Genomic DNA, 24,966 nt, shown 5'->3' on the forward strand with positions numbered 1-24,966 from the left:
AAGATTTCACCAAATTATTTGGCTAAAAAATCATTTTCTAACCCAGGCATTCTGACTCTCCTTGTCTGTTCGTCTAGGTATATAGTAAGGGTACTTTTTTAGGCTATTAGACAATCTGCAAGTCTTTCAGCAGCTTTTTCTGTGGTGGGTGCATTCCTAGGTCTTTGCTCTAAGTTCAGGCAAAGTTGGGAGGTGGCTAGGCAAGGCACAAGAAGAGTCACAGCTGTCTAAAAGACTCACTTGTGATACAGCATCAAGTCCAGCAGCCAGCGGTGTGTGGTCACGGGTCACAGGCAGTCATTCTCATACTATGCACACACTCCGTGAGACTGAAACGCAAGGCATCCACTAAGATTTTTCTCATATGAGTGTCTGGTACTGAGAGAGAGTCTTATATGAAAGAGTTTCACGTGAGAGCAGGAAGCCAGCAAGAGGCAAGCCAGAGCACCAGTCCAGGACATGTGGCATTGTAGGTGGAACCAGGAGTCTCAGGCACCAGCGCCTTGAGGTCTGCCAATCGGCAGCTTAGTTCCCCAGCAGCTTAGCCACTATAACCATGTTTTCTATTTTAATGAGAGAGCACATGAAAGGCACAGACAGACCAGAGCAGGGCTCAGCTAGGTACTGACCATGGGACCTTGGAGCCTCCGGTATGAAAGTCGTTGCTGGGACCCTGTGCCCAGTTTGTCGACTAACTGAAGCCAGATACATTTTCTTGTATTAATTCCATTTTCTGCTTCTTCACTAGATATGTAAACGCTTTTAATTTCATGAGCTTGGAGAGAATCAAGACCTTTGAACAACTGTCACCAGGTTTCACCTCCATGATGGGTGTAAGTAGAATCTGCTTCCTCAGCACACCCCAGCGGGACCTTCAGCCTGTCCCCAGGCAAACTCCTCTCCTTGGTGGCTCCCAGCCACGAGGGCTGGTGATTAGTGGTGGCTGGAATTATGTCACAGGGACTGGCAAATGGGCTGAGTCAAGCAGACTGAATCTCACAGAGTACGCAGTCTGAAAATGAGCATGAATTTACTCCAGGGCAGAAGTCCTGGAAATCCTGCCTGTTTTAGGGAGCTTCAGTGAGTCTAAGCATCCTGACAGTTCATGTAGGGGCCTTGCCTTCAGAGAGCTGGGGAATCCCCACATGTGTGAGTGGCTGGGACTTCGAGATGTAACAGGAGCTCTTGTTGCTTTTTGCCATTGCTGAATCTTCACTGCGTATGTTTTTTTTCTCTTGAGAAGGAGTGAGAACCAAAGAATCATTCTAGCGCGTGCACTGCTTGGGACTGAACTTAGAATCTCATGAATCATGACTGAGGGTCCAATGCTTTAACTACTGTATCACCTCCTGGACTTTCTGAGGTGTACCTTTCTCCTCCAAATCTAGTGTTTAATGACCTGGGAGTTTTCCAGAGCCCCTCCTCTTGTTTTGTTTTTGTTTTGTTTTTGCCTCCAGAGTTATTGCCTACACTATGAATTCACTGCTCCTGGTGGCCATTTTTTCCCATTGTTGTTGTTGCTGCTGTTGTTGGATAGAACAGAGAAATTGAGAGAGGAGGGGAGGACAGAGAGGGAGAGAGAAGGATTGACACCTGCAGTTCTGCTTCATTGCTTGCGAAGTGCACCTCCGCGCCCCCCCCCTCCACAGGTGGGGAGCCAGAGGCTCAAACTGGGATCCTTGCAACCATCCTTGCGCTCTGCACTATGAGAGCTTAACCCAGTGTGCTACCTACCACGTGCTCCTTGTTTTTATGGAGTCTTCATTGCCTACTCATGACCCATCAATTCTTTGGTCACTGGCAGCTCAACTCAACCTTCAGTCTCGCCCCGTCCCAGGAAAATCAAAGAATGGGACTACAAGTTCTAGCATTGCTAACACTTGGTTTCCCCGACAAGCCCTATTGTATAGCCAGACACACATTGAACATTGACAGTGTGTATGAAATCCCATGGTTTTTAGACATTTATGAGCCAAGAAGTATGAATTAAGATGAAACATGAGCAGTGTGTATTATTTGCTGATCTAAATCACCAAGTATCTACATTTCTCATAACTCAACATCAGAGTCTATTGAATAAGACAGTACTGAAGAGGAACCAATGAGAAAATAAAATTGCTACAAACTGACCAAGATGACTAAAAGTTCATAGAATCAAGAAAAAAAATGAAACCATGTCTTTATAATTTCTCAGAATTTCCATATATCACAACCACCAAACAGTCCACAGCAAAGCCACAGTCTGCACATGCTCCATGACATGTAACACTAATCTGCCAAAATCAGCTCGTCTGTGCAGTAATTTCCATGAATGTTATTGGAAAGACACTTATCTGTTACCTGCAAATACCACTTTGGTTTCCATTTATTTTCTTCACCTTCAGGGTTAAAGGGCTTGGAGTCACTGGTGTTAGACTTTTTTTTTTTGCCTCCAGGGTTATTGCTGGGGCTCGGTGCCTACACTTCAATCCACTGCTCCTGGAGGCCATTTTTCCCTTTTGTTGCTGTTGTTTATCATTGTTGTCATTATTGTCATTGATGTTGTTGGATAGTACAGAGAAATCGAGAAAGGAGGGGAGACAGACACCTGCAGACCTGCTTCCCCGCTTGTGAAGTGACCCCCCTGCAGGTGGGGAGCCGGGGGCTCAAACCGGGATCCTTACACCAGTCCTTGCTTTGCGCCATGTGCGCTTAACCCACTGCGCTACCACCCGACCCCCGGTGTTAGACATTTTATGGAGCTGACAAAGTCTGTAGAAGCCAGTATCGGGGAAAAGCAGGCAGGGCTCAACAGGTCCACCTGTTGTGGACCCCAGGGGTCAAGCTCACAGTGTGATACCTCTCTCCTCCTCCTCCCCTCTTCCCTTTAGGACTACCAGGTGGGTGGCAGCATGCTGCTGACCTCGCCCTTGCTGAAACGCTTCACCTGGACCGAGAGCAAACCCAAGACCTCACTGAAAATTGAGTAAGGCAGCTGGCGGTTCTTTTCTATTAACACCTGAGAGGAGAGGGAGGCCGGCAGGGCTATTTATTTCTGGGTGGCTTGCTTCGTTGCAAAGCAGTGCAAGAAACTGTCCTGCAGCCCCACACCCAAGCAGGGCATCGAGTGGGAGTTATAGCACCAGGTTCTGGGAAGGAAAGTTGGGTTAAGGAAGTGTGCAGAAAATGCCAGCAACATAAAGCAGTCCACCCACTCGATGTGTGATGATGCCTCAGTTGAAAGGAGCCCTGTGTGCCGGCCAAGACAGTGTCAAAACCATGCAGTCTTGTTCCTGGGGCCAGCAGGGTGCTTTGTCTGCTCTTCTGCCTTGGCAGGCAGTATGTGTTCAAGACTTCCCAGTGCTAAGACATGTCACTCCGAGAGCCTGACTTTCCAAAGGCTTCGTTTAACCCTAGACACCGCACCTCCACATGGCCATCCATGGCCCGTCAAGGTTACCTCAACTCAGGCTTCCTGCTCCACAGGCCCCCCCACAACCCTCGGTACTCTGGGCTCTTCCCCTGGGGACAGTGCTGGAGCAGGGTATGGGGAGTCCTGGCTTCTCAGGCATTCCTCTTCCCTGTTTCAAATGCCTGTCCTTATCCCACCCAAAGGTAGAAACCACTGCTCTAGCATCTTGGACCAGGGACTGGCATTCTTTTCCTTAAGGGGCTAGGAAGAAAGCAATGCCACCCACTCAGCTCTGCCGTGGTAGTGTAGGAGCGGCATCTTATTTTCTGATAAACTCATCCACAACAGGCAGCCAGGGCCCAGGAGCACAGGCAAAGACGCTCAGCTTAATTAGCCGTCAGGGATGCAGATCAAAGCCTGAGTGGGGGAACACTACACCCTCACAGGGATGGCTAGAGTGCCAGAGTCAGCAGCAGTGAGGATGTGGTACAATCAGAACCCTGTACAGTGTTGACAGCAACAGCAGTTGTTGGGTGTGGCCTCAAAGTCCAGCCATCCCTGAAAATGGCAGAGTTTAGCTGGTGACTCAGCAGTCCATTCCACCTCTTAGGTACTTGTCCAACAGAAATGAAAAATTTATATTCACACAAAAATTAGTGCACAAAGGTGCATAGCAGCATATTCTTAGCACCCAAAATGGGCCGAGAAAAAGTGGTGTAGGTGGAGAGCAGCACATTATGTAAATAATGTATGACTCCGGGCAGGTAGCCTACGGGCACGTGGTTGAGTGCGAGTTATAGTGCGCAAGGACCCAGGTTCCCACCTGCACAGGGGAAACTTCACGAGTAGTGAGGCGGGGCTGCAGTTGTCTGTCTCTCTCCCTATCTTCTCCATCTCAATTCCTGGCTGTCTCTATCCAATAAATAAAAATTTTAAGAAAGTATGCTGTACCAATCCGTGTTACCACATGGATGACTCAAAGTCAAAGGAAACCAGTCACAAAACACCACGATTCCATTTATATAAAATGCTCAGACTCTGCACACTTACATATATAGAAATGTCAATCAGGGCTTATCTAGGGCTGATGTCAGATGTGGGAGAGAGAGGAGTGGTTGGGTATATTTAGTTGATGGGTTGGGGTGATAGAAATGTTTTAAAATCATGAAGGTTAACAAGGGCAACAAAAGGAAATAAATATTAAAAAAAAATCATGAAGGTTGCAATACCTCTGAGTATACTGGAAACCACTGACCTGTACACATTTACAGGTAAGCAGAATATATAAATCATCTCAATAAAACTGTTAACAGGCCATCGACTATAGGATGCCAACCCTCAGATAAATCAGTTTCTTCTAAGTGATATGATTAGCATAATTCAGCATCCACAGGCAATTGGAGGGCTAGAGCATTTCCTGGCCAACAGCCGCACCTTCACTAACTTAACATGAGCACAATGATGGTTCCAGAACTGAATCATAGCAGGTTAGAGCCCAAGAATTGTGAATGGATAAAGGGAAAGTAAGATGTCATGCTCTTCTGTCCCCCCCCCCTTTTTTTTTTACCACATTTATCTAGAACATTGTAAACAAAGGAAGAGAACATAAGTTGTATCTTCCACTCAGGCTGAAACTACAAAACAAGGACTGTTTGACATATTAGTCCAGAACCCAGTGGCAGCCTATCAGCATCTCATTCTCCTCTCAGCGAATAAACACACATATACACCAAACCTGATAGGCACAGCTGTGCATCCCGGTATCTTGGCTTTAAGGCAGCTGTTCTGGACTCAAGGCAAGGTCCTTCAGGTCTGCATCTTGCTATGACACACAGCCCCACTAACCTAAGTTCTCTCTTCTAGAACACAAGCATAACAGGGAAATAATCACACTGACCTTTTTGTAAGAAGCTCTATTCATTTCCTGAGGCTGTAGTAAGCAACAAATTAGCGGTTTAGAGCCAGGGGAATGCCAGAGCCAGGCAGTGCTCTGGTAAAACAAACACCACAACAGAACAAATTCAGTAGTTTAAAACCAGAGAAGTGTGTTCTCTACTGATTATTGATTGTGGAGACCAGAAGCCCCAAATCAAGACATGGCAGAGCTGTGCTCCTTCCAGAAGCCCACTCTTACCTCTTCCAGCTTCTGGTGGCACTGGGCACTGCTCGACTCTGCCAGCACTTCTCCACTCCAGGCTGGTGTCTCCTCAGCACCCAAGCGAGTGCCACACCCTGCTTTTATAGCAGCATGTGACTTCATGGAGGCCCCACCTGGTAGGCCTGTGTGAATTCCTCACCTGACAACCCTTAGCTTAATCACACTTTTTAACTTTTAAAGTGCTAGTCCCAGGAGTTTAATGTAATGTTCAGCAGGGGGAAGGGGAGCACTTTTCCATTCCCCACAGTAGCCAACTGACCCCAAAGAAAGAGAGGGTTATACCCAAGTCTGGGGGTTACTTTGCACCTGAACCCGTGCGAATTGTGGGCGCTAGTCATACCTCCACCTCCTAACACCAAGTGGGAAACATGCAGCTCCAGATCAGAGAATCTGGCCAGAGGTGGAGGTGGGCTACAATAACCACGGACTCAACGCAGGTGTGAACAGTGGCGTCCGAGAGGACTCGCCAGTGTTCTCATTTTGTACCCTGACTTTATCTTCTCTCCTCTTGCTTCAGCTTGCGAGTAACCAGCAAGAGCAAGGAGTCAGGGCTTTCCGACCTCACCTCGCCGACTCTGTGCCACCCTGGCTGTGGGCACTTCAGCAGAGGCGAGCGCAGGTTCACCTACGACAACTCCGAGCTGGAGAAGAAGATTTCGTGCTGCTCTCCTCCTCCAGACTACAACTCAGTGGTCTTACACTCCACCCCGCCGCCTCTCTAAAGCCCGACACAGAGAGCCACTGTGTATTATTGCCCCCCAGAAAACGAGCTTTTGCCAGTATTATCCACATCTAAACGCACATCTTTCCCTTTCCACAGCAGTATTTTTTTTTCCTTTGACTAACAAGAATGTAACCCAGATAAAGAAATAGCAGCGATTCCCCAGAGACACACCTTACTAGGGAAAGAGAGAGGCAGACTGGGAGTATGGACCGACCAGTCAACGCCCATGTTCAGCGGGGAAGCAATTACAGAAGCCAGACCCTCTACCTTCTGCAACCCTCAACGACCCTGGGTCCATGCTCCCAGAGGGCTAGAGAATGGGAAGGCTATCATGGGAGAGGGTGGGTTATGGGGATTGGGTGGTGGGAATTGTGTGGAGTTGTACCCCTCCTACCTTATGCCTTTGTTCACTAATCCTTTCTTAAATAAAAAATTAAAAAAAAAAAAAAGAAATAGCAGCAGGTGAAGAACACTACTGTTAAATCCTTATGTTACTCTCTGCCTTACAGAAAGCCTTTCTAAGCCCAAAGATTTAGCAGCAAGACCCAGGAGAAGGCCTAAACAAATTCTTTGGAGTCCTCTAGCAGACACAAGACATGTAAGATGGAAAGAAAGGGGCGGGGAGGAAGGAGAGAGGGGAAATAGGGCAGAGCATGGGAGAGAGTTTGAGCTGCATTGCACCACATGGCAGCGAGGGAGGAAGCTGCAGCCAGTGCCCCCTTAGTGGCTGGGTAACTCTGACTATGCACCTGCTCCACATTCCAGGGCCCAGGGGAGCAACAGGACAGAGGGGTCTGAAGACAATTTTTGTGTTCTTGGGAGGCAAGCAAAGTATAGTTTTTTTTTTTTTTCTGAAACTACACAGCAAATGTTACAGTCTTAGCCATGGGGCTGATTCTGTACTCATGTCCACACAGAACACAGTTTCAAATTTCTAGCACTGGTGGTGATGCTAAAATTTGAGCCTGGCTCCTTTCTTGACACTGGAATCTTACCCTGGGCTCAGCTGGCTCCAAGGCATGAAAGCCCCTCAGCCTACTGTACACAGCAAGCCAACTGGAACGTGTTTGGCCTGTCGGGGTTATCTACTGGGCTTAATGCCATTAAAAAAAATTAATGTCAGGTTCTACTTTGAGTATTAATGTATAGTTAAAACACTTAACTCAATGTCTTGTATAATCCTGTATTGAACACTTACAAAAGTTGAGGAGAATGTAAGTGCAGTCTTGCGAAGGGTTACCTTTATATCAGGACTAGAAAAGATGAAATAAGGCAGAAAGAAAATCCTATTGATGTATCAGCCAAATCAACTCAAATAGTTGGAGCTTGACAGTGGGTAAGAATCAATCATGCTTCCTTTTTACACTCTTGCAATTCCACTGTGTCACGCTAATCTGGAAGGATGTGGAAGAGCACAAACCAATGTTTTAGTAAGCACTTTATGTTCGTGGAGAGGACAGTGATTTATGCAAGGTGTTTCTAGAAATATGACTCAGGATATGAATGAAATGATCATTTTGAAGTAAAGCCTTTTCACCTGCTTTGGACCTTAGCCCTAAGAGTGATGGAAACAGGGGGATAGGATAGACAAGAATGCCTCCACTTCCAGGTCTAAAAGTCAATGAACCCCGGGGCTTTTAGCTGGCTGTTTGGTGTCTGAAGCCGGTTAGAGCTGGACAAATAGCAGTGAAGTGCTGAAGTGTAACTACTGGAAGAATCTTGACTTCCTGCCCAGTGTATCACACTCGTGGTTTAAGGCCCACTGTATGGAAAGATGGGATAGTTGGCACAGTTCTTACAGGCAAGACATTTGGCGCTCTGGTGGGGGCTCTGCAGCAAGAACCATGCACAAACAAAACCAGGTTAGAGCAGAGCCTTTCACAAAACCACACACGACAACTTGCCATAGCAGAAGCCAGATCACCAGGAGGAGGGTCAGCATAAGGAAAACAGAAGACCTAAATCAAACTCCCCTATTCTGAAATTACGTTAGGGTCTAGAAACTAATGATAAAGAAAACAATCTTAGTTCTATATAGAACATCTTGATTTCAGTAGTATTTTTGAATGGAGGCAATGCTGGTTTACATCACTGTATGTTTTAGGGGTGCTTTTCCACACTTCTTCAAAATGAAGTTGTCAGAACACATCCCAGTAATTCAATTCTTAGTAATTTTGAGCCTCTAATATATCGTCTTTCTAAAACACATACACAACAACCTATTAGCGCTGCTAATTTTAGCTTCTTCAAAAACTCAGAGTCTAGTACTAAAAGACCTTTCACAAGTTGGTCAACTAAAATAGCACTGGAAACGAACAGGAATCAATTGATAACATCATGAATGATTTTTTCATGCATGACAGGAATGGTTGCCTCTTCACAATGAAAGAAAAAGCACTACCTTTTAGGATTTGTGAGGTAAAAATGTACATGTTAATAGTGCAGGTGAAAAATGAAAACCGTGGGCAAGTCTACATCTATTCTGTCTGAGAAATGATGCTCAAGCCTTAGTTTTAGCCATTCTGACAAATTTGTTCAAATCCTTTTAAAAAAGTTACTTAGGTCTTCTGGCTATGCCTTGTATCGTGACCCACAAGAATGTCAACATCAAGCCAGCTCACCAGCTCCTTTTAACTAAGAGTGTATCATTGAATGGCAGTGATAATTAACTATACGTGTGTGTATATATATATTATATATATAGAATATATTATTTGTGGGTATGTGTTTTGTGCTTAACTATTTAAGGAAACTGGAACGTTAAAGTTACTTTTATATGAACCAAGAAGATATAAGTTGGGCCTGCACCTTTCGTCACTATGAATGTATTTTGTATACTGCCTTCATATAATAAACTTTCAAAAACATCGATGTATTGTCTCGTTTGCTTATGAATAAAAAAAAAAAAGAGGAAGGGGCATAGGTTCCCCTCTGGGTGGGGAGCTATGCTCAGAGAGATCTCAGTAAACACCAAGCACAAGAAAAAGCACTGCTGAGAGAAGTCAGTCAGATCTCTTTCCCTATTACAAAATGACTGGTCTAAATGATCAGGCTGTAGCAAACAGTTAACACAAAACAAAATCAACTTAGTAAGACTGCCAAGAAAACCAAGCTAAAATTAGACTTATTAAATTTTATTTTTTTTGCCTCCAGGGTTGTTGTTGGGGATTGGTGCCTGCACTACGAACTCACTGCTCCTTGCCCTTGTTACTGATGTTGTTGTTGGATAGGACAGAGAGAAATTGAGAGAGGAGAGTGAAACAGAGAGGGGTAGAAGACAGACACCTGCAGACCTGCTTCCCTGCTTGTGAACCCCCCCTGCAGGTGGGGAGCTGGGACCTCGAGCCTGTCCTTGTGCTTAGCGCCATGTATGCTTCCACCCGGCCCTCAGACTTAAGCTTTTAATCACAAATAGGAGTAAGATCACAAATAGAATGTATGACACACTGTAAACACTGACTACAGATGAAAATGCTTCTGATATGGGAGTTGGGCGGTAGTGCAGCGGGTTAAGTGCATGTGGTGCAAAGCTCAAGGACGAGAGCAAGGATCCCGGTTTGAGCCCCGGCTCCCCACCTGCAGGGGAGTCGCTTCACAAGTGGTGAAGCAGGTCTGCAGGTGTCTATCTTTCTCTCCCCCTGTCTTCCCCTCCTCTCTCCATTTCTCTCTGTCCTAGCCAACAAAGACGACATCAATAACAACAATAATAACAACAACAATGAAAAACATGGGCAACAAAAGGGAAAATAAATATTTTTTAAAAAATGCTTCTGATAAAGAGGCAGGCTTCCCAAAGCATCAGTTTTCAGCTAATAAACAATTACATGATTGAATTTCAGGATGTGTGTGCTATATGCAGGGAATCATACAAAAATAGCCAAAAGTTTGTTTATTAATGAGGAGAGAGGAATGCAGCATCACTCAGACACATGTGATGCCAGGGATGAAACTCAAGGCTCTGTGCTTTAAAGTTCAATGTTTTATCCACTGCACCCCCTTCTGGGCCACTACGCAAAAATGCAGATACAAAAGTGTCCCTAAGAACAGTACATTAAGTATTTTTTAAGTTCTGTACTGTGAATTACACGTTTGGAAGAAAGAAAATTCATATTCATGTAAAGGTAAATTGTGGTCATGCCATCAATTTAATAGCACAATGAAGAAACTAGGCTGAAGAGACACTGTAAAAGAAAAAAAAATAGGTGTGGGTTGGGAAGGCAAGAAAATGGGATCGAAAAAGAAATAAAAAAAAAAAGGGATCAATGACTAATTTCAGTAAAATTATGGTTAACTGGACACAAGGTACTTATCTTCAAGAATGTGAAATCCTGTGAAAATACTCTTGGTTTTCGTAACGTAAGAGTAGTGTCACTGAGGCAAATAATTTGAAGAATGCTCAAGGAATTGGTGAGACATCATAGCTTAGAAATTTTCTCACAGCTCTGGCAGCTTATAGTACATTCGGGAATTCATTTTTTTCCTTTTTCTCAAGTCAGAGGATGAAGTTTATTGAACGACTTGGTGTTAAATTTGAGTTACCAGATTTGAATTTCACAGGCCAGAACACTTCACAAGCATTGTGGGTCCCAACACAGGGATGACTATGTATCACATACACTATGGACATTTAAGGAGAAAACACAAACCATATCCCAATGCCCAAAGAAAACACCAACTAGATGCTACTAATGCTTTGTTTCTTGATTTAAGTTTTAATACACATGGGCTTGCTTATTTTTGTGGTCATTTATTCTGCTATGTGCATTCCAAATTTGTGTGTGCACATGCATGTGTTCTGTTCTTCGATAACAAATCATAAAAGTACTATTTTACTGTAAAGAAGAACCCATTCTCCAGAAGAACCCATTTAACAAGAATAAGAACATAATCTCAAAATGGAATTACTGTTGATAAGGTTACCAGTGACTTTCATATTGCCAAATCCAATGCCTTATTTTTCTTAATATTTATTTATTCCCTTTAGTTGCCCTTGTTTTATTGTTGTAGTTATTGATGTCTTCGTTGTTGGATAGGACAGACAGAAATACAGAGAGGAGGGAAAGAAAGATAGACACCTGCAGACCTGCTTCACAGCCTGTGAAGAAACTCCCCTGCAGGTGGGGAGCCGGGGGCTTGAACCAGGATCTTTATGCCAGTCCTTGCGCTTTGTGCCACCCGTGCTTAACCCGCTGCGCTACTGCCCGACTCCCTCAATGAACTATTTTTTAACCACAATCTTTCTTGATCCACCAGCAACTTGATTCTTATTTATGAAAGCACCTTTATAACTGATTCTGGGATGTGGCTTATTTTCTTCTTACAAGTCATGACTTATTCCCTCTCCCCCTCTCTGCTTATTTCACAGGTGCAGATGGGGCTGGGAAGGGAAATGGGCTACACATGGAGCACAAGGGAGGAGAAAATACAGCCAACCCATAGCAGCTGGGGGGATGCCAGTGTAAAGCTTCCATACACTGGAGTGTAGAGTTTAGGGCAAGGATCTGCCTCCAGGGTTCTTGCAGGGACTCTGCCTGCACCACGAATCCACTGCTCCTGTCAGCTATCTTTTTCCATTGTTGTTGTTGTTGGATAGGACAGAGAAACAGAGGAAGAGGAGACAGAGGGGGAGAAAGTCACCTGCAGACCTGCTTCACCGCCTCGGAAGCAACCCCTGCAGGTGGAGAGCTGGGGGCTCGAACCAGGATCCTTGAGCCGGTTCTTACATGTCGTACTATGTGCGCTTAGCTTGGTGTACCTGGGCCCCGCCAAGTCATTGTTTGTTACCCAAGGCTCAGCTCAAGGACCTCTAATTGACACTCTCTTCATTACCTCCACCAATTTCAGGATTTTTAAGTGATGGCTCTGTAATAATGGATTGCAAATTACCTTTTTTTTTTTTTTTGCAATTGCAAATTGCCAGATCCTTGCCCTAAACTCTACACTCCTGTGTATGGAAGCTTTACACTGGCAACCCCCAGCTGCTATGGGTTGGCTGTATTTCTCCTCCCTTGTGCTCCATGTGTAGCCCACTTCCCTTCCCAGCCCCATCTGCACCTGTGAAATAAGCAGAGAGGGAGAGAGGGAAAGACACCTAAACATTGGAGCTTCCTCTAGGGTGGTGGGAGCTGAGCTCAAACCTGGGTCACTCTTCATCCTGATAGAATGAAAGCACTGGAAAAGCAGAAGTTGTCATACATTGTGGTCATTTCTTCCAGTGGTTTCTGGAAGAATGTCTGACATATAATAAGCATTCAGTAAGTAATGAGTAAATTCTAATTTGTTCAACTGTGGCATCAAGCGTGAGTGATCTACGAAAGATGGAAAAGCTGTAAGTGGAAGTATTTGTATTTGAACTCAAGTGTTGCTCTGGCAAACTTTTTTTTTAAAAAATATTTATTATTGGATAGAGATAGAGAGAAATTGACAGGGAAAGGGGAGGTAGAGAGAGGAAGAAACAGAGATATCTGCAGTCCTGCTTCACCAGTTGTGCTTTAACCCGCAGGTGAGGATCGGGGACTTGGAGCTGGGACCTTACACCACTGTAGTCTTAGCGCTTAGCCAGGTGCACCAGCGCCTGGCCCCAGCAAACTGGTCCTTAACCACCAAATATAATGTTTGAAGATGAGTTACAAGGACATGAGGCTTGAAATTCTCTCTCTCCAACAATCCCCCAGTTACTATAGCAGGGTATTTCATAGATGTGTCATTAACTGTGCATGTGCTCAAGGGGAAGAAACACTACTTGTGACTATTCAGAACACAGGAAATGGAAACAATAAAGTCACCATTTACCAGACTATATTAAATGTAACACTGGTCTGGTTTTAGTAATAGTTTATGTGTTTTCTAACAAAAAACTAGTGGCCCGCACAAGGATCTCGAGCCCCCGGCTCCCCACCTGCAGAAGGGTCACTTCACTAGTGGTAAAGCAGGTCTACAGGTGTCTTTATTTCTCTCCCCGTCTTCCCTTCCTCTCTCAATTTCTCTCTGTCCTACCCAACAACAATAGCAACAATGGAAATAGATGGCTGCCAGGAGCAGTGGATGCATGATGAAGGCAGTTGAATCCCAGTGATAACCCTGGAGACCAAAAAAAAAAAAGGTCTGGAAGGTGGCGTAGTGGCCAGGGTTTGGGCCTAAGAATATAAGGTTCTGAGTTCAAAACCATACCATATGTACCAGGGTGATGCTCTGATTCTAATAAGTCAATATTTAATAAAAAGAGATTAAAACCATAAACTGCTGTATTTACTGTTGAATGTAAAACATTAATCCCCAATAAAGAAAAAAAAAAAAAAGATTAAAACCTTAAATAATCTTCAAACACATCCTCCATTCTAGGCAGATCAATCTCCCTTCTCCCCCTTGAACCATCAATGGTCATTTGCATCTAAGTCCATGAAGTGTTTCCAAGGTCCTCCTCCACCAAAGACCTGTTTACTTATCCCTCCCTTAATGCATTTGTGAGAGCAACCTGCCAGATTTTTCTGAAAAGAATGGCTCCTACCTCTAGAAGGAGTAAGCAGCTACCTTGCACTGTGCCTTGAATTTCTTATCATTTACTATTTATTTTATTTTCAATATTTTCATTTCAAATGACAGTTACAATGAACACTGAGGTCCTAAATTCAACAACTGCTGATATTTTGCCATGTCTCCCCATATTCCGAATGTTTCTAGAGGGTCTGGGAGAGGCACTCTTCACATTTGCAGTATGCAGTCTATACACTGAGCATTGACTTAAAACTTGTTATAGACTACTCTGTTCTTTCACATAAAGTACATCGTCTAAACTAATCATTATGTTAATGAACTGGCAGGAAGAAAAGGAGAAACTTCTCTCTGTAATTCTTTATTAAAAATACTGCTGTACACATAGAGACTGAAAACAGGATTAAAGGTGAATAGCCCACACTGGGATTATGACATGAGAACGTAACGTACTGGTGCTTTTTGGGGAAGTCGTTGACATCCAAATCACAGAACCAAGGTCAAAAGTAAAATACAAAGGTACCCTCAAAAATATTTACAATGAAGTAAATACACCAACAGAATTTAAAACAGGCACAAAAAATTCAAATGACCAATGTTACATGATTTCAAGGGTTGTCCTTTCTGTGCTTTTATCATAACAGGAAGGTAGGAGAAGTTTCACATCCTTAATTTTACTATTCTGAGATACTAAATCTTCCTATGAATTAAAAAGACCAACTTTCAGACAACCTCTTTAATGGATTACACTATGAAAAAGAGGGCTCCCCCAAAATCACCTTAGCAGAACAGAGAATTCTATTGAAAACCATTCCCAATAAAATCTAAATGAAAAATAAATATAAAACAAAGCTTAAAAAATATGTATTACCTGACACCAACTGTTTTCTGGCTGACACTATTTACTCATGAAAACACATCAGCTGTCTACCTTTTATACTCAAACCAAGTCCTGAGGTTATTAGGGGCTGAAGCAAACTAGCATTTAGTATGCACATTCTTGGGTTTGTGATTTGAACCTGCCTTGCAGAGGGAAGTTTGCTGGTCTACACAGAATGAGAAATTCAAGCCCTATTTACCCCTGCCCTTCCTTAGCTTTCACAAAACATTGGTCCACAAATTAAATTTTCAAAAAGTTCCCAAACCCCAAAACTAAAATAGATGATCCCCTTTCATTTTCAAAGAAAACAATATTGGAAAAAATCTCCAGCCCGCTTATAAATTAAGCATTTCATATTTCTCCTAGAATACAAGTAGTTCTTTTTTGTACAAAAGAATTACAATATGATTTGTCAAAAAACATATAAAAAGACAGCTGCTCTTCCTCAAATACATGAGCTAATGATAAAAGACTTTTGCATGTTAATGTCTCCAAGTTCTTGTTCCTTTTACATAAAAAAAGAACATCATGGTGGCAAATGTTAATCATCCTTTGAATATTGAACATTATGTTCTTTTAAAATCCATCCAGATCAAATGCAGTAATTGATTTTCTTTTTAACTCAACAACTGATGCTACCAAATGTGGATTCAAACACACTTATTAAAATGGGTAAAGCGTGTCTCTAGTCTTCAAAGCTTTCAGGTGAAGAGAGGTGCTTTTTCTTGATGCAAATCTCAAGGCAGAGAAAATCATTTTAAAGCTTATAAAAAGTGAACAGAGAAATATTAAAAACTTCTCTGAAAACTACAAATATGTATAATTATTAAAATTGAAGACTGTAACATCAGTTGCAAGTGCTTGGAAGTCTTTCCTGACCTTTTCAGTCTCCACCTTTTCTTCATAGTCGCAGGGTGAGCACCCAGTGCTAGTAAAACATTCAGTGCTGGGAAAGGAGAGAATAGTCTTCATCACTGCTTCTTAAGAAAGAAAAATCCTATGTATTTGGCAGTCTTCAGTATCAAAGTATAGGTTTTTCATTAGCTAGAAATTCCATGAATACCCAAGTTTGGCGACAACTGCACGTCCAAATATTAAGAAAGTTAAGGAAAACCCCACACTTCTGAGGTTGACTTACTTAGGAATATCCCACATAGTTGAAGTTAATATCAAAAGTACTGTTACTTTGGGCTGAGCAGTGACTGCAAAGGCACAGCAGATTGTTATCCCTCCAGATTCAGGCTGTAAAACTTCACAAAGCTCTTGGTGCCAGACCGCTGCTGTGTTTGTGTTCAGATCATCTTCTGAACAGTGTCTCTGTGTCTGTATCCAGTGCAAAGTACCCTAATAAAGCTGTGGTTCAAAGAATAGACCTTTGTACAAAAAAGCAAACTGAAAATAACCTAAAGCAATATACTTCTGGATTTCAGGTCTCTAGCACAATTCCTTAATGTTTTTTTTTCTTTTTTCTAATAAAAATAGCGTATGTGAGTATATGTATGTATCTCACTAGCAGGAACATAACTTTAAAAAAATGGCTCTGGCTGAACTTGGAGAGTTCTACGTGCTCCTTCAGCTACTGTTTATCCCATCCCTATTCAAAATGGATTTAAATCAATTAGAAGAGGAGTTCGTTCATATTAAACAATTCAGTGATACTTCTGTTTTAAAAAACAAAGCAACTCAAAATTTCAATCTGAACTAACAGTGGTGGCATACAGAGCCTGCATACAATACTCTTACAAGAATTAAGCACGATACTGTACTTCTATGAAATTATTACCTGGTCCATTATGTTATTTAGGGCAACCCATCCACCAAAATAGCAAATTCTGCGATTCTCAGTGACAAAAATGCTGCCCAGCATTGTTTCCCAAAAGTGTCCTTGCAAACAGTTTCTCTAAATAAGTATACAATGTGGCAAAAGTTCAAAGATCAGAAAAAAAGTCTTTAAAAAAATTAAAATTAGTGCATACGCAAGTGGAGAAAACAAAAGTTGGAAGGAACCTCATTCACCTAATGGTGCTCCTTAATCTAAAATAAATCTTCACAGATATGGCCCCAATGGCAGCCACAGCTCTAGGGTAAATGAAACATTCTTCCCTTCAAGTAACAGTGTACCTGACTGAAGTGCAAGCAGCCTTGTTCATCTCCTGTTTGTTTCCCAAATGTGGCATGAGATGATGGAAACAGTTCAGCTGTAGTGCAATTTGTTAAGTTCCTCAGTCATGTCCTGCCTGCTCTGATTAGCAAATACTACAACTGACCATTTGCAGCTGCAATCAGTTCTTGAAAAGTATTCTCAAAGCAGCGTTTTAAGTCACTGTAGGTTACCACAAGTACACTCTTTTCATCTCTGGAAATGAGGCTTATTTTTTCTGGCACACCAGCATCTAACTGAAACAGACAAAAAAAAAAGTGAGATGAGGACAAGAACATAAGACAATACGGTATCTATTTATAGGATATTTTCAACAATAACAAATGAACATATATTTTAAAGTATTGGTATATTCCCCCTTCTATATACATAAATATATAAATCATTACCCCGTGTTCTACTGCCTCTTCATGGTCAACGTCTTCACTATATTCCATTCAGTTAGTATCATATAACTTTTTGGGGGGGGGTAGAAACAGCCAGAAATTGAGAAGGGGAGATAGAGAGAGACGGAGAGACACCTGCAGCTTTGCTTCACCACTCGTGAAGCTTTCCCCCTGCAAGTGGGGACCTGGGACTCGAACCTGGGTCCTTGTGCACTGTAATATGTGCGCTCAACTAGGTGCACCACCACCCAGCCCCTAATATCATAACTTATTATCCAATATCTTCTATTTTTTTGCTCACAGAAATGAACTTATGGAATAACATATTTATCAGCTTTTTTCCTCTGAAGAATTACTTCCTTAGGAGAAATATTTAAATGCATTAATAATGTATCAAAATGTCCAAGAAATTCTATAGCTTATTACAATTTGCTTTCCAAAGAATATAAGATAACATTAATTTGAATTGTGCCAATTCACCAGCAACTAACTCCCTAGCAAATGAATTTCTTGCAACTTTAATGTACATTTCAATTAATGTTACCAAATATTTGCATACATTTACTTTGGTTATTTCTTTTTTTTAATATTTATTTTCCCTTTTTGTTGTCTTTGTCATTATTATTGTTGTAGTTATTATTGTTGTTATTGATGTCCTTGCTGTTGGATAGGACAGAGAGAAATGGAGAGAGGAGGGGAAGACAGAGAGGGGGAGAGAAAGACAGAGACCTACAGACCTGCTTCACCGCTTGTGAAGCGACTCCTCTGCAGGTGGGGAGCCAGGGGTTTGAACCAGGATCTTTATGCTGGTCCTTGCGCTTTGTGCCATGTGCGCTTAACCTACTGTGCTACTGCCCGACTCCCTACTTTGGTTATTTCTATCTATGAATATCAGTTTATAATCTTTCCCACTATCAGCATTTGGAATAATATTTTTAATGAGCTCTCTATAAAGCATAAGTACTAACTCTTAATCCATTAAGCTGAAATTCTTATTATTCTTATTACTTTCACTTTACTTTTTCATCAGTGTATTATAATAGGTTTGGCAAATGGTGGTGCTGAAGGTTGAACCTGTGACGTCAGAGGTTCCAGGAATGCAAGTCACCTGTACATCCTTCTCTGTCCTAGTTTAAAACTAACCCCAAGGGGCCAGGTGGTGGCGCACCTGTTTGAGCGCATGTGTTACAATATGCAAGGACCCAGGTTCGCTTTAAGGGAATTCAAACAAGGAAAAGTAGTGTTTAAAGACAGACTGTCACAGAATGGTAGTGCAGTCCAGAGATCCCACGTAATTTTAAATATAAATTGTAATTCTCCTAGCCCTTGCCAAAACCAACCAACCACCTCGCTTCTCAAATCTACTATATATATATATATATAGTTACTCAATTCAGCTATTCACCCAATCATACTGAGCTTGTAAGGAGTGGACCTACTGGTACTGCTGGTGTTGTGCTTTCACTATTTGAGACTTGACTACAATATTCAGTTAACAGTAAATGGAACTAGTAACATGCAAAACTTAAACGATGGCAATTGAACTTAAAATATATATATATTTATTTATTTATTCCCTCTTGTTGCCTTTGTTGTTTTGTTGTTATAGTTATTATTGTTGTTGTTATTAATGTCATTGTTGGATAGAACAAAGAGAAATGGAGAGAGGAGGGGAAGACACAGGGGGAGAGAAAGACAGACAGCTGCAGACCTGCTTCACCACCTGTGAAGCAACCTCTCTGCAGGTGGGGAGTTGAACCGGGATCCTTATGCTGGTCCTTGCGTTTTGCACCACATGCGCTTAACCTGCTGTGCTACTGGCTGACTCGTGGCAATTGAACTTTTTAAAGCTATTTAAGTAGAAAACTAGAGCAGCTTTTCGCACTTGTTTATCTGATATAACAAGATATTATGTAAATATTATGTAAAATAAAACAAAATATTATGTAAAAATGTATAAAGGGAAAGTGAAGGCAATCATTTTTATCACAATAAAAAGATCGATAATAAAGGAAATTCTGACATTATTCAATTAATTGTTAGAAAAATACCCCATTAAGGGTGGGGGTAGATAGCATAATGGTTATGCATAGAGACTCTCAGGCCTGAGGCTCCAAAGTCCTAGGTTCAATCCCCTATACCAGCGTAAGCCAGAGCTGAACAGTGCTCTGGTATTGAAAGAAAAAAAAAAAAAAAGATACCCCATTAGAAATTACATTTAATATGAATAGATACGGGCTGTGGGCCAGACTAACATAGTAAATAGTTAATTTTATCTATATATTTTCTTCAAGTCTGGGAGTTACTCTTTACCCTGATCCAACTTTCTAGTCCTATTCTCAACTCTGACACCATATTCCCAGACAATATTTTTAGTCCACCTTCTGGCTAGCTATCAAGCACCAGCAAAAATTATCAGCCATAGACCACTAAGGACATGTCTAAAGTAGACTTTCTAGCTTGTATCCACCCTAAAGTCCCTATTCCCATCTGGCTATTCCTACTTTACGGTTCCTATTCATTAAACATTTTGTCCTGCTTTATATACTAGGCCATTTAAGCCACTAAGTTACAGATGCTACTGCGATTATATGCTGAACCCCCTGGGCAGATGACCACCAATATGTCCTAGAACTGCACCTCTCCAGTGCGCTACCCCACTAGGGAAAGACAGCAACAGGCTAGGGGTATAGATCCACCTGTCAACACTCATGTCAAGAGGAGAAGCAAATACAGAAGTCAGAACTCCCACCTTCTGCACCCTATAAAGAATTTTGGTCCATACTCCCAGAGGGGTAAATGTTAGGAGAAAATGACCAGAGAAAGGGCTCTGAACTCCAATTCCATCAGGACCCAGTGAAGGGGGGGGGAAGGGCACTCAGAAGTAGTAGGTGTGACACAGACAAGAAAATAAATATATCAAAATACAGACAGACAGTTATAACAGTCCACCCAGGGGTCAGGTCATGGTGCACCTGATTAAATGCACAAGGACCCAAGCTCAAGCTCCTGGTCCCCACCTGCAGGGGGGAAAGCTTTTATGAGTGGTGAAGCAGGGCTACAGGGTCTCTGTCTTCCTCCCTCTCAATTTATCTCTGTCTCTATTCCATAATAAATAAGTATATATAAAAGAGGTACACCCCTCTGGTAAAAAAAAAAAAAAAAAAAAAGTAATAATAGTCAACCCTTATCTGTGATGTTGGGAGAACTAATGCAGTTTCCAATGGAGGAAATGGGGACACAAAACTCTGGCGTTGGGAAAGGTGTGGAACTATACCCTGTTATCTTATAATTCTGTAAATCAATATTAAATGACTAAAAAAATTCAATTTGAGTAGATATGTCTAATAATTATTAATCTTGCAGAATACAATTATTAATCTTACAGAATACAATATCTAAAAATTATTAATCTTATAGAATACAATACATACTATTTTTTTACATCTCTTAATATTTGTAAAGCTGCAAGTATGTAGCATTATGATCTTTAAAACCCAGATACAAATTACCTTGTTAAGACAAGAAATTATGTGACTGAGGTCAATCCAGGGAGCACCTGCTTCTGTCACCTGATGAAAAAGATGATCCCTAAAGAGTTTCAGCAAATAGCGATCTCCAGTCTCTGACCAGGTAGGATCCTTCTGAAACCTGAGAAAGTTCACATTTTATCTCAAAAACTCATGCTATAAACCACATGGATAGGTTTCTTCTTCAGTCTCAAAACTCATTTAATTTTATTGTTTTCTCTAGTAAATAAATTTTATAAAGTGCTTAATTCTCCAAAAGTAGTTTGGAGGCTTAAAAAAAATGAGGTCTTCCAAAGTTTATATCGAAATTAACCATAGATTAAAAAATTGTAATAATCTTGCTTAATATTAAATATTAATGTGAATAACAGTTTCTGCTTCTCAAGGGCAATGACCCCTTAATAAGCTCTCATTTCACATCCTCTTATTCAGGTTCCTGGCATCAAACAAGAGTGGAGGGAGGAAGACATCTCAGGCGCCTTTAAACACAGGCTGAGATCTTCTTCCTCTTCCTACGGGAGGTGGCAGAACAGAGAGAGACAGTCAGATGTATGATCTGTTTTATTGGTTAACACAAAAACAGAAAAATATCTAGGAAACAACAAGGGAGAGTAAGATTTTGTTTTCCTACTGTCATGTGATGATGTGAAAGTGAGTAGCAAAGTCCTGGAGATGTGGCCAGATGACCACAATATTTTCCATTGATCTTGGACATTTACAGTCAAGAGAGAAGACAGGCACTCAAACCCCTACCCCACCCCCAAAAGTTGGACTGTATATTCAGATAATTTAAGATAACTTATGGAAAAAGAATATGATAAAAACAAGAGAGAGAGAGAGAGAGAGAGAGTCTTAAATTCATCTGGAAAGGTAAGAAAGGTCTTTCCAGAGGAAGGGGATGCCCATCACACCTCTATCTACAAATGACAGAGCATAACGGAACTTAAAAAAGTCAGTGTGGCTTTCCAGAGCCCTACTGTACTAGGGAAAGAGAGAGACAGGCTGGGGGTATGGATGAGCTGGCTAACCTTATAATTTTGAAAATCAATATTAAATCACTATCAAAATAAAAGTACAGGGGCCAGGTGGTGGTGCACCTGGTTGAGCACACACATTACAGTGCATAGAGACCCAGGTTTGAGCCCCCAGTCCCCACCTGCAGGGGGAAAGCTTCACAAGCAGTGGAGAAGGGCGGCAGGTGTCCCCCCTTGATTTCTGGCTGTCTCTATCAATACAAAAAGAAAAATGGTGGATTTACCTTTTTCTTTTTCATTTAATCTTGGATGGAGCTTGAAAGAATCAGAGTAGGGGACATAAGCCAGAAAGAGAAGGATGAATATGGGATGATACCACTCATAGACAGAATGCGGAAAATAAGGACAGAAGGGAAAGGGTTCGCTTTTTTTTTTTTTTAAATCTCTCATCCCACTCCCATTTTACCTAGCAGAAATTTGTCAGAAAAGATGAAAAAGGCAAGTGTGCCACCAGTCTCTCAGGGATACTAGATAGAGAAAGCAACAGATGAGGAGCTGAACAGTGATGGACAAGATCATTCAATCAGGGAGTCGGGTGGTAGCGCAGCAAGCAAACGTGGCGCTGAGCACAAGGACTGGTGTAAGGATCCCAGTTCGAACCCCCAGCTCCTCACCTGCAGGGGTGTCGCTTCACAAGTGGTGAAGCAGGTCTGCAGGTGTCTATCTTTCTCTCCCCCTCTCTCCCCATTTCTCTCTGTCCTATCCAACAACAACGACAAGAAGAATAACTATAATAAAGCAACAAGGGCAACAACAGGGAATAAATATTAAAAAAAAGTTCGTTCAATCAATTCTCTGCTACCTGGCTCCCCAAAGAAAAACTTATATATAAATAAAGACAGAAAACTGGAAGATAAGAGTGAAGATGCTCATCTGTTCAAGAGTAAAATTGACTTTTAGGGAGTCAGTCTGTCAGCCAAACAGAAATTACAGATAATTGCTATCATACCTTTTTATCACACACTTTGCAATATCTGCCTCCAAAGTAGCTTCCCATTAGCTTTATGGGACCTCACTTATGAGTGGAAAAATCAAGGATCAATTACCTTCTGGACAATAAGGCAAAAACTTATGCCATATTGGAAGGAATAGAAGTAAACTAAAAACCATATGCACACATAAGAAGAAAGTCTTCTATAATAAGACTTCTACAGAAGAAAATCTATCATTTTAGAAGTCTCAGAAATTAGAAGTAGGTGCTATAAAGATAGAAACATTTAGCAGGCAGAAATTTAAAATGATAGTAGAAAATAATTCAAAGGGCAAGGAAAATTATTTAGACAAAATAAGGATAATTATTTAGAAAGTTCAAAAACTAGAAAACCTACTTTTAAAAATATAACATCTGAGAAATGAGAAAATCAGTGAAAGAAAAGAAGTCTATCAAAGACATAATGAAGATAATTTCTTCAGCATGAACCCAGCCTCCAGTATTCAAAGGGCCTACCTGCTGACTCAGACTGGATCAAAAACCCACATCAAAATGTATCACTGAATTTCTGAACACCAATAGTAAAGAAATTACTCTAAAAGATGGGAAGTGAGAAGAACTTTGAAAGGAAATAGCTTTAAATTTGTCTGTAAACTAAAAAAAAAAAACAAAAAAACAAGGGACCAATGCTTCAAATTCTAAAATAATCATCGTTATTATATAACTATGCACTAGGAGGTACTAGTTAATATAATCAAGAGAAACAAAGTACAGAAATTAAAAAGGAAAAATATAACCATCACTTGAAACTACAAATATACAATTCTGGTAAATCTTAAAGAGAATCTACTGGAAAACTATAATAATTAATAATAAAGTATTTGAATACAAATTTATCTAAATCACTAATTTCCATGTATACCAACAATAAACAACTTAAGAATAAATTTAGTGAGGCTGGGTAGTTGCACACCTGATTAAGCGCACATGCTACAATGCATAAGGACCCAGGTTCCAGCCCCTGGTCCCCACTTGTATGGGGGAAGCTTCACAAGCAGTGAGGCAGGGCTTCAGGTGTCTGTCTCTTTCCTTCTTTCAACCTCCTCCTCCCCTCTCAAATTCTCGGTCTCTATCCACAATAAATAAATAAAAATGCATTAAAAAAATGAAACAAATTAAAAAAAAAAAAGCTGACCCAGATGTGATGTTTGTATAGTTTAAGAGAAGAGGGATTTCACACAGAGAGGCCTTGGGGGGAAAAAAAAAAAGAAATTTAGTGTGTTTTACCAATATAAAGAACAACTTTAACACTGGAGAATACTGAAGTTAATATCAGTGAATAGAACCATTTATCATTAGTTAACACAGGTTATGTTATCTTGATTAGGGCAACTCAATATCTAAAAAACATAAATAATTAATTTTATAAATAAATGTCTAAAAATATCTAAGCTTGTTAATAAACATGTTAATTTCTTATTAAAGTACTGTGAGTTTATTTATTTATTCCCTTTTGTTGCCCTTGTTTTATTGCTGTAGTTGTTATTGATGTTGTCATTGTTGGATAGGACACAGAGAAATGGAGAGAGGAGGGGAGAGAAAGATAGACACCTGCAGACCTGCTTCACCACCTGTGAAGCGACTCCCCTGCAGGTGGGGAGTCAGGGGCTCGAACCAGGATCCTTTACTCCGATCCTTGCTCTTTGCACCACATGCGCTGAACCCGCTGCGCTACTGCCTGACTCCCGAAGTTTTTTTTTTTTTTTTTAACTAAACAATGTTATTCTAAAATTTGTTCAGGATGAGAGTTTCAGAAAAAACCAGAATGCAATAGAGATAAGAAAAACTAGTATTTGTTTATAGTTCCTCAGTATGGAAAAAAAGTGCTGTCTTAAATCAGTAGGAAATGTTAGACTGATTGGACCAAAGCAAAGGACTCTAGGGGAGGGAGAGCTGGAGAGGGCATTTGGATTGTAATACATGAAGGTAGAAAATTATCTAAGGTGGTCTGGGAGGTGGCGCAGTAGATAAAGTGTTGGACTCTCAAGCATGAGGAGGACCCCAGCAGCACATGTACCAGAGTAATGTCTGGTTCTCTCTCTCTCTCCGCCTATCTTTTTTATTAATAAAAAAATAAATAAAATCTTTTAAAAAAACTAAGTTGGGGTGAGTGTCTTACAGACACGTATCACAGGTAGATTTAAAAAATTATGCCCAGGTGACAGCAACTGTACTGTAAGTCATTAATACCCCTCCTCACATACATAAAATTATTTTAAA

The 24,966-nt window shown here is 41.2% G+C and overlaps 2 protein-coding genes across 3 annotated transcripts in view; one reads left to right on the forward strand and one right to left on the reverse strand.

Moving 5' to 3' along the window:
• FLT1 (fms related receptor tyrosine kinase 1) overlaps positions 1-9,140 on the forward strand; it is a 186,610-nt gene extending 177,470 nt beyond the window's left edge. The window contains exons 28-30 of the mRNA XM_007522390.3: positions 749-833; positions 2,871-2,965; positions 6,067-9,140. Of these exons, the coding sequence (XP_007522452.2) occupies positions 749-833; positions 2,871-2,965; positions 6,067-6,271 (385 nt within the window). The 3' untranslated portion in view covers positions 6,272-9,140. The remainder of the gene's footprint in view (positions 1-748; positions 834-2,870; positions 2,966-6,066) is intronic.
• A 4,969-nt stretch (positions 9,141-14,109) lies between these two features.
• Positions 14,110-24,966, reverse strand: part of PAN3 (poly(A) specific ribonuclease subunit PAN3) — a 148,093-nt gene continuing 137,236 nt past the window's right edge. For both annotated transcript variants that reach the window (XM_060191690.1, XM_060191691.1), the window contains 2 exons: positions 20,704-20,842; positions 14,110-17,041 (listed from right to left, as the gene is read on the reverse strand). In XM_060191690.1, coding sequence (XP_060047673.1) covers positions 16,901-17,041; positions 20,704-20,842 — 280 coding nt within the window. In that variant the 3' untranslated portion in view covers positions 14,110-16,900. The remainder of the gene's footprint in view (positions 17,042-20,703; positions 20,843-24,966) is intronic.

The sequence above is a fragment of the Erinaceus europaeus genome, chromosome 5, assembly GCF_950295315.1.
Source record: "Erinaceus europaeus chromosome 5, mEriEur2.1, whole genome shotgun sequence".
Lineage (NCBI taxonomy): Eukaryota > Metazoa > Chordata > Mammalia > Eulipotyphla > Erinaceidae > Erinaceus > Erinaceus europaeus.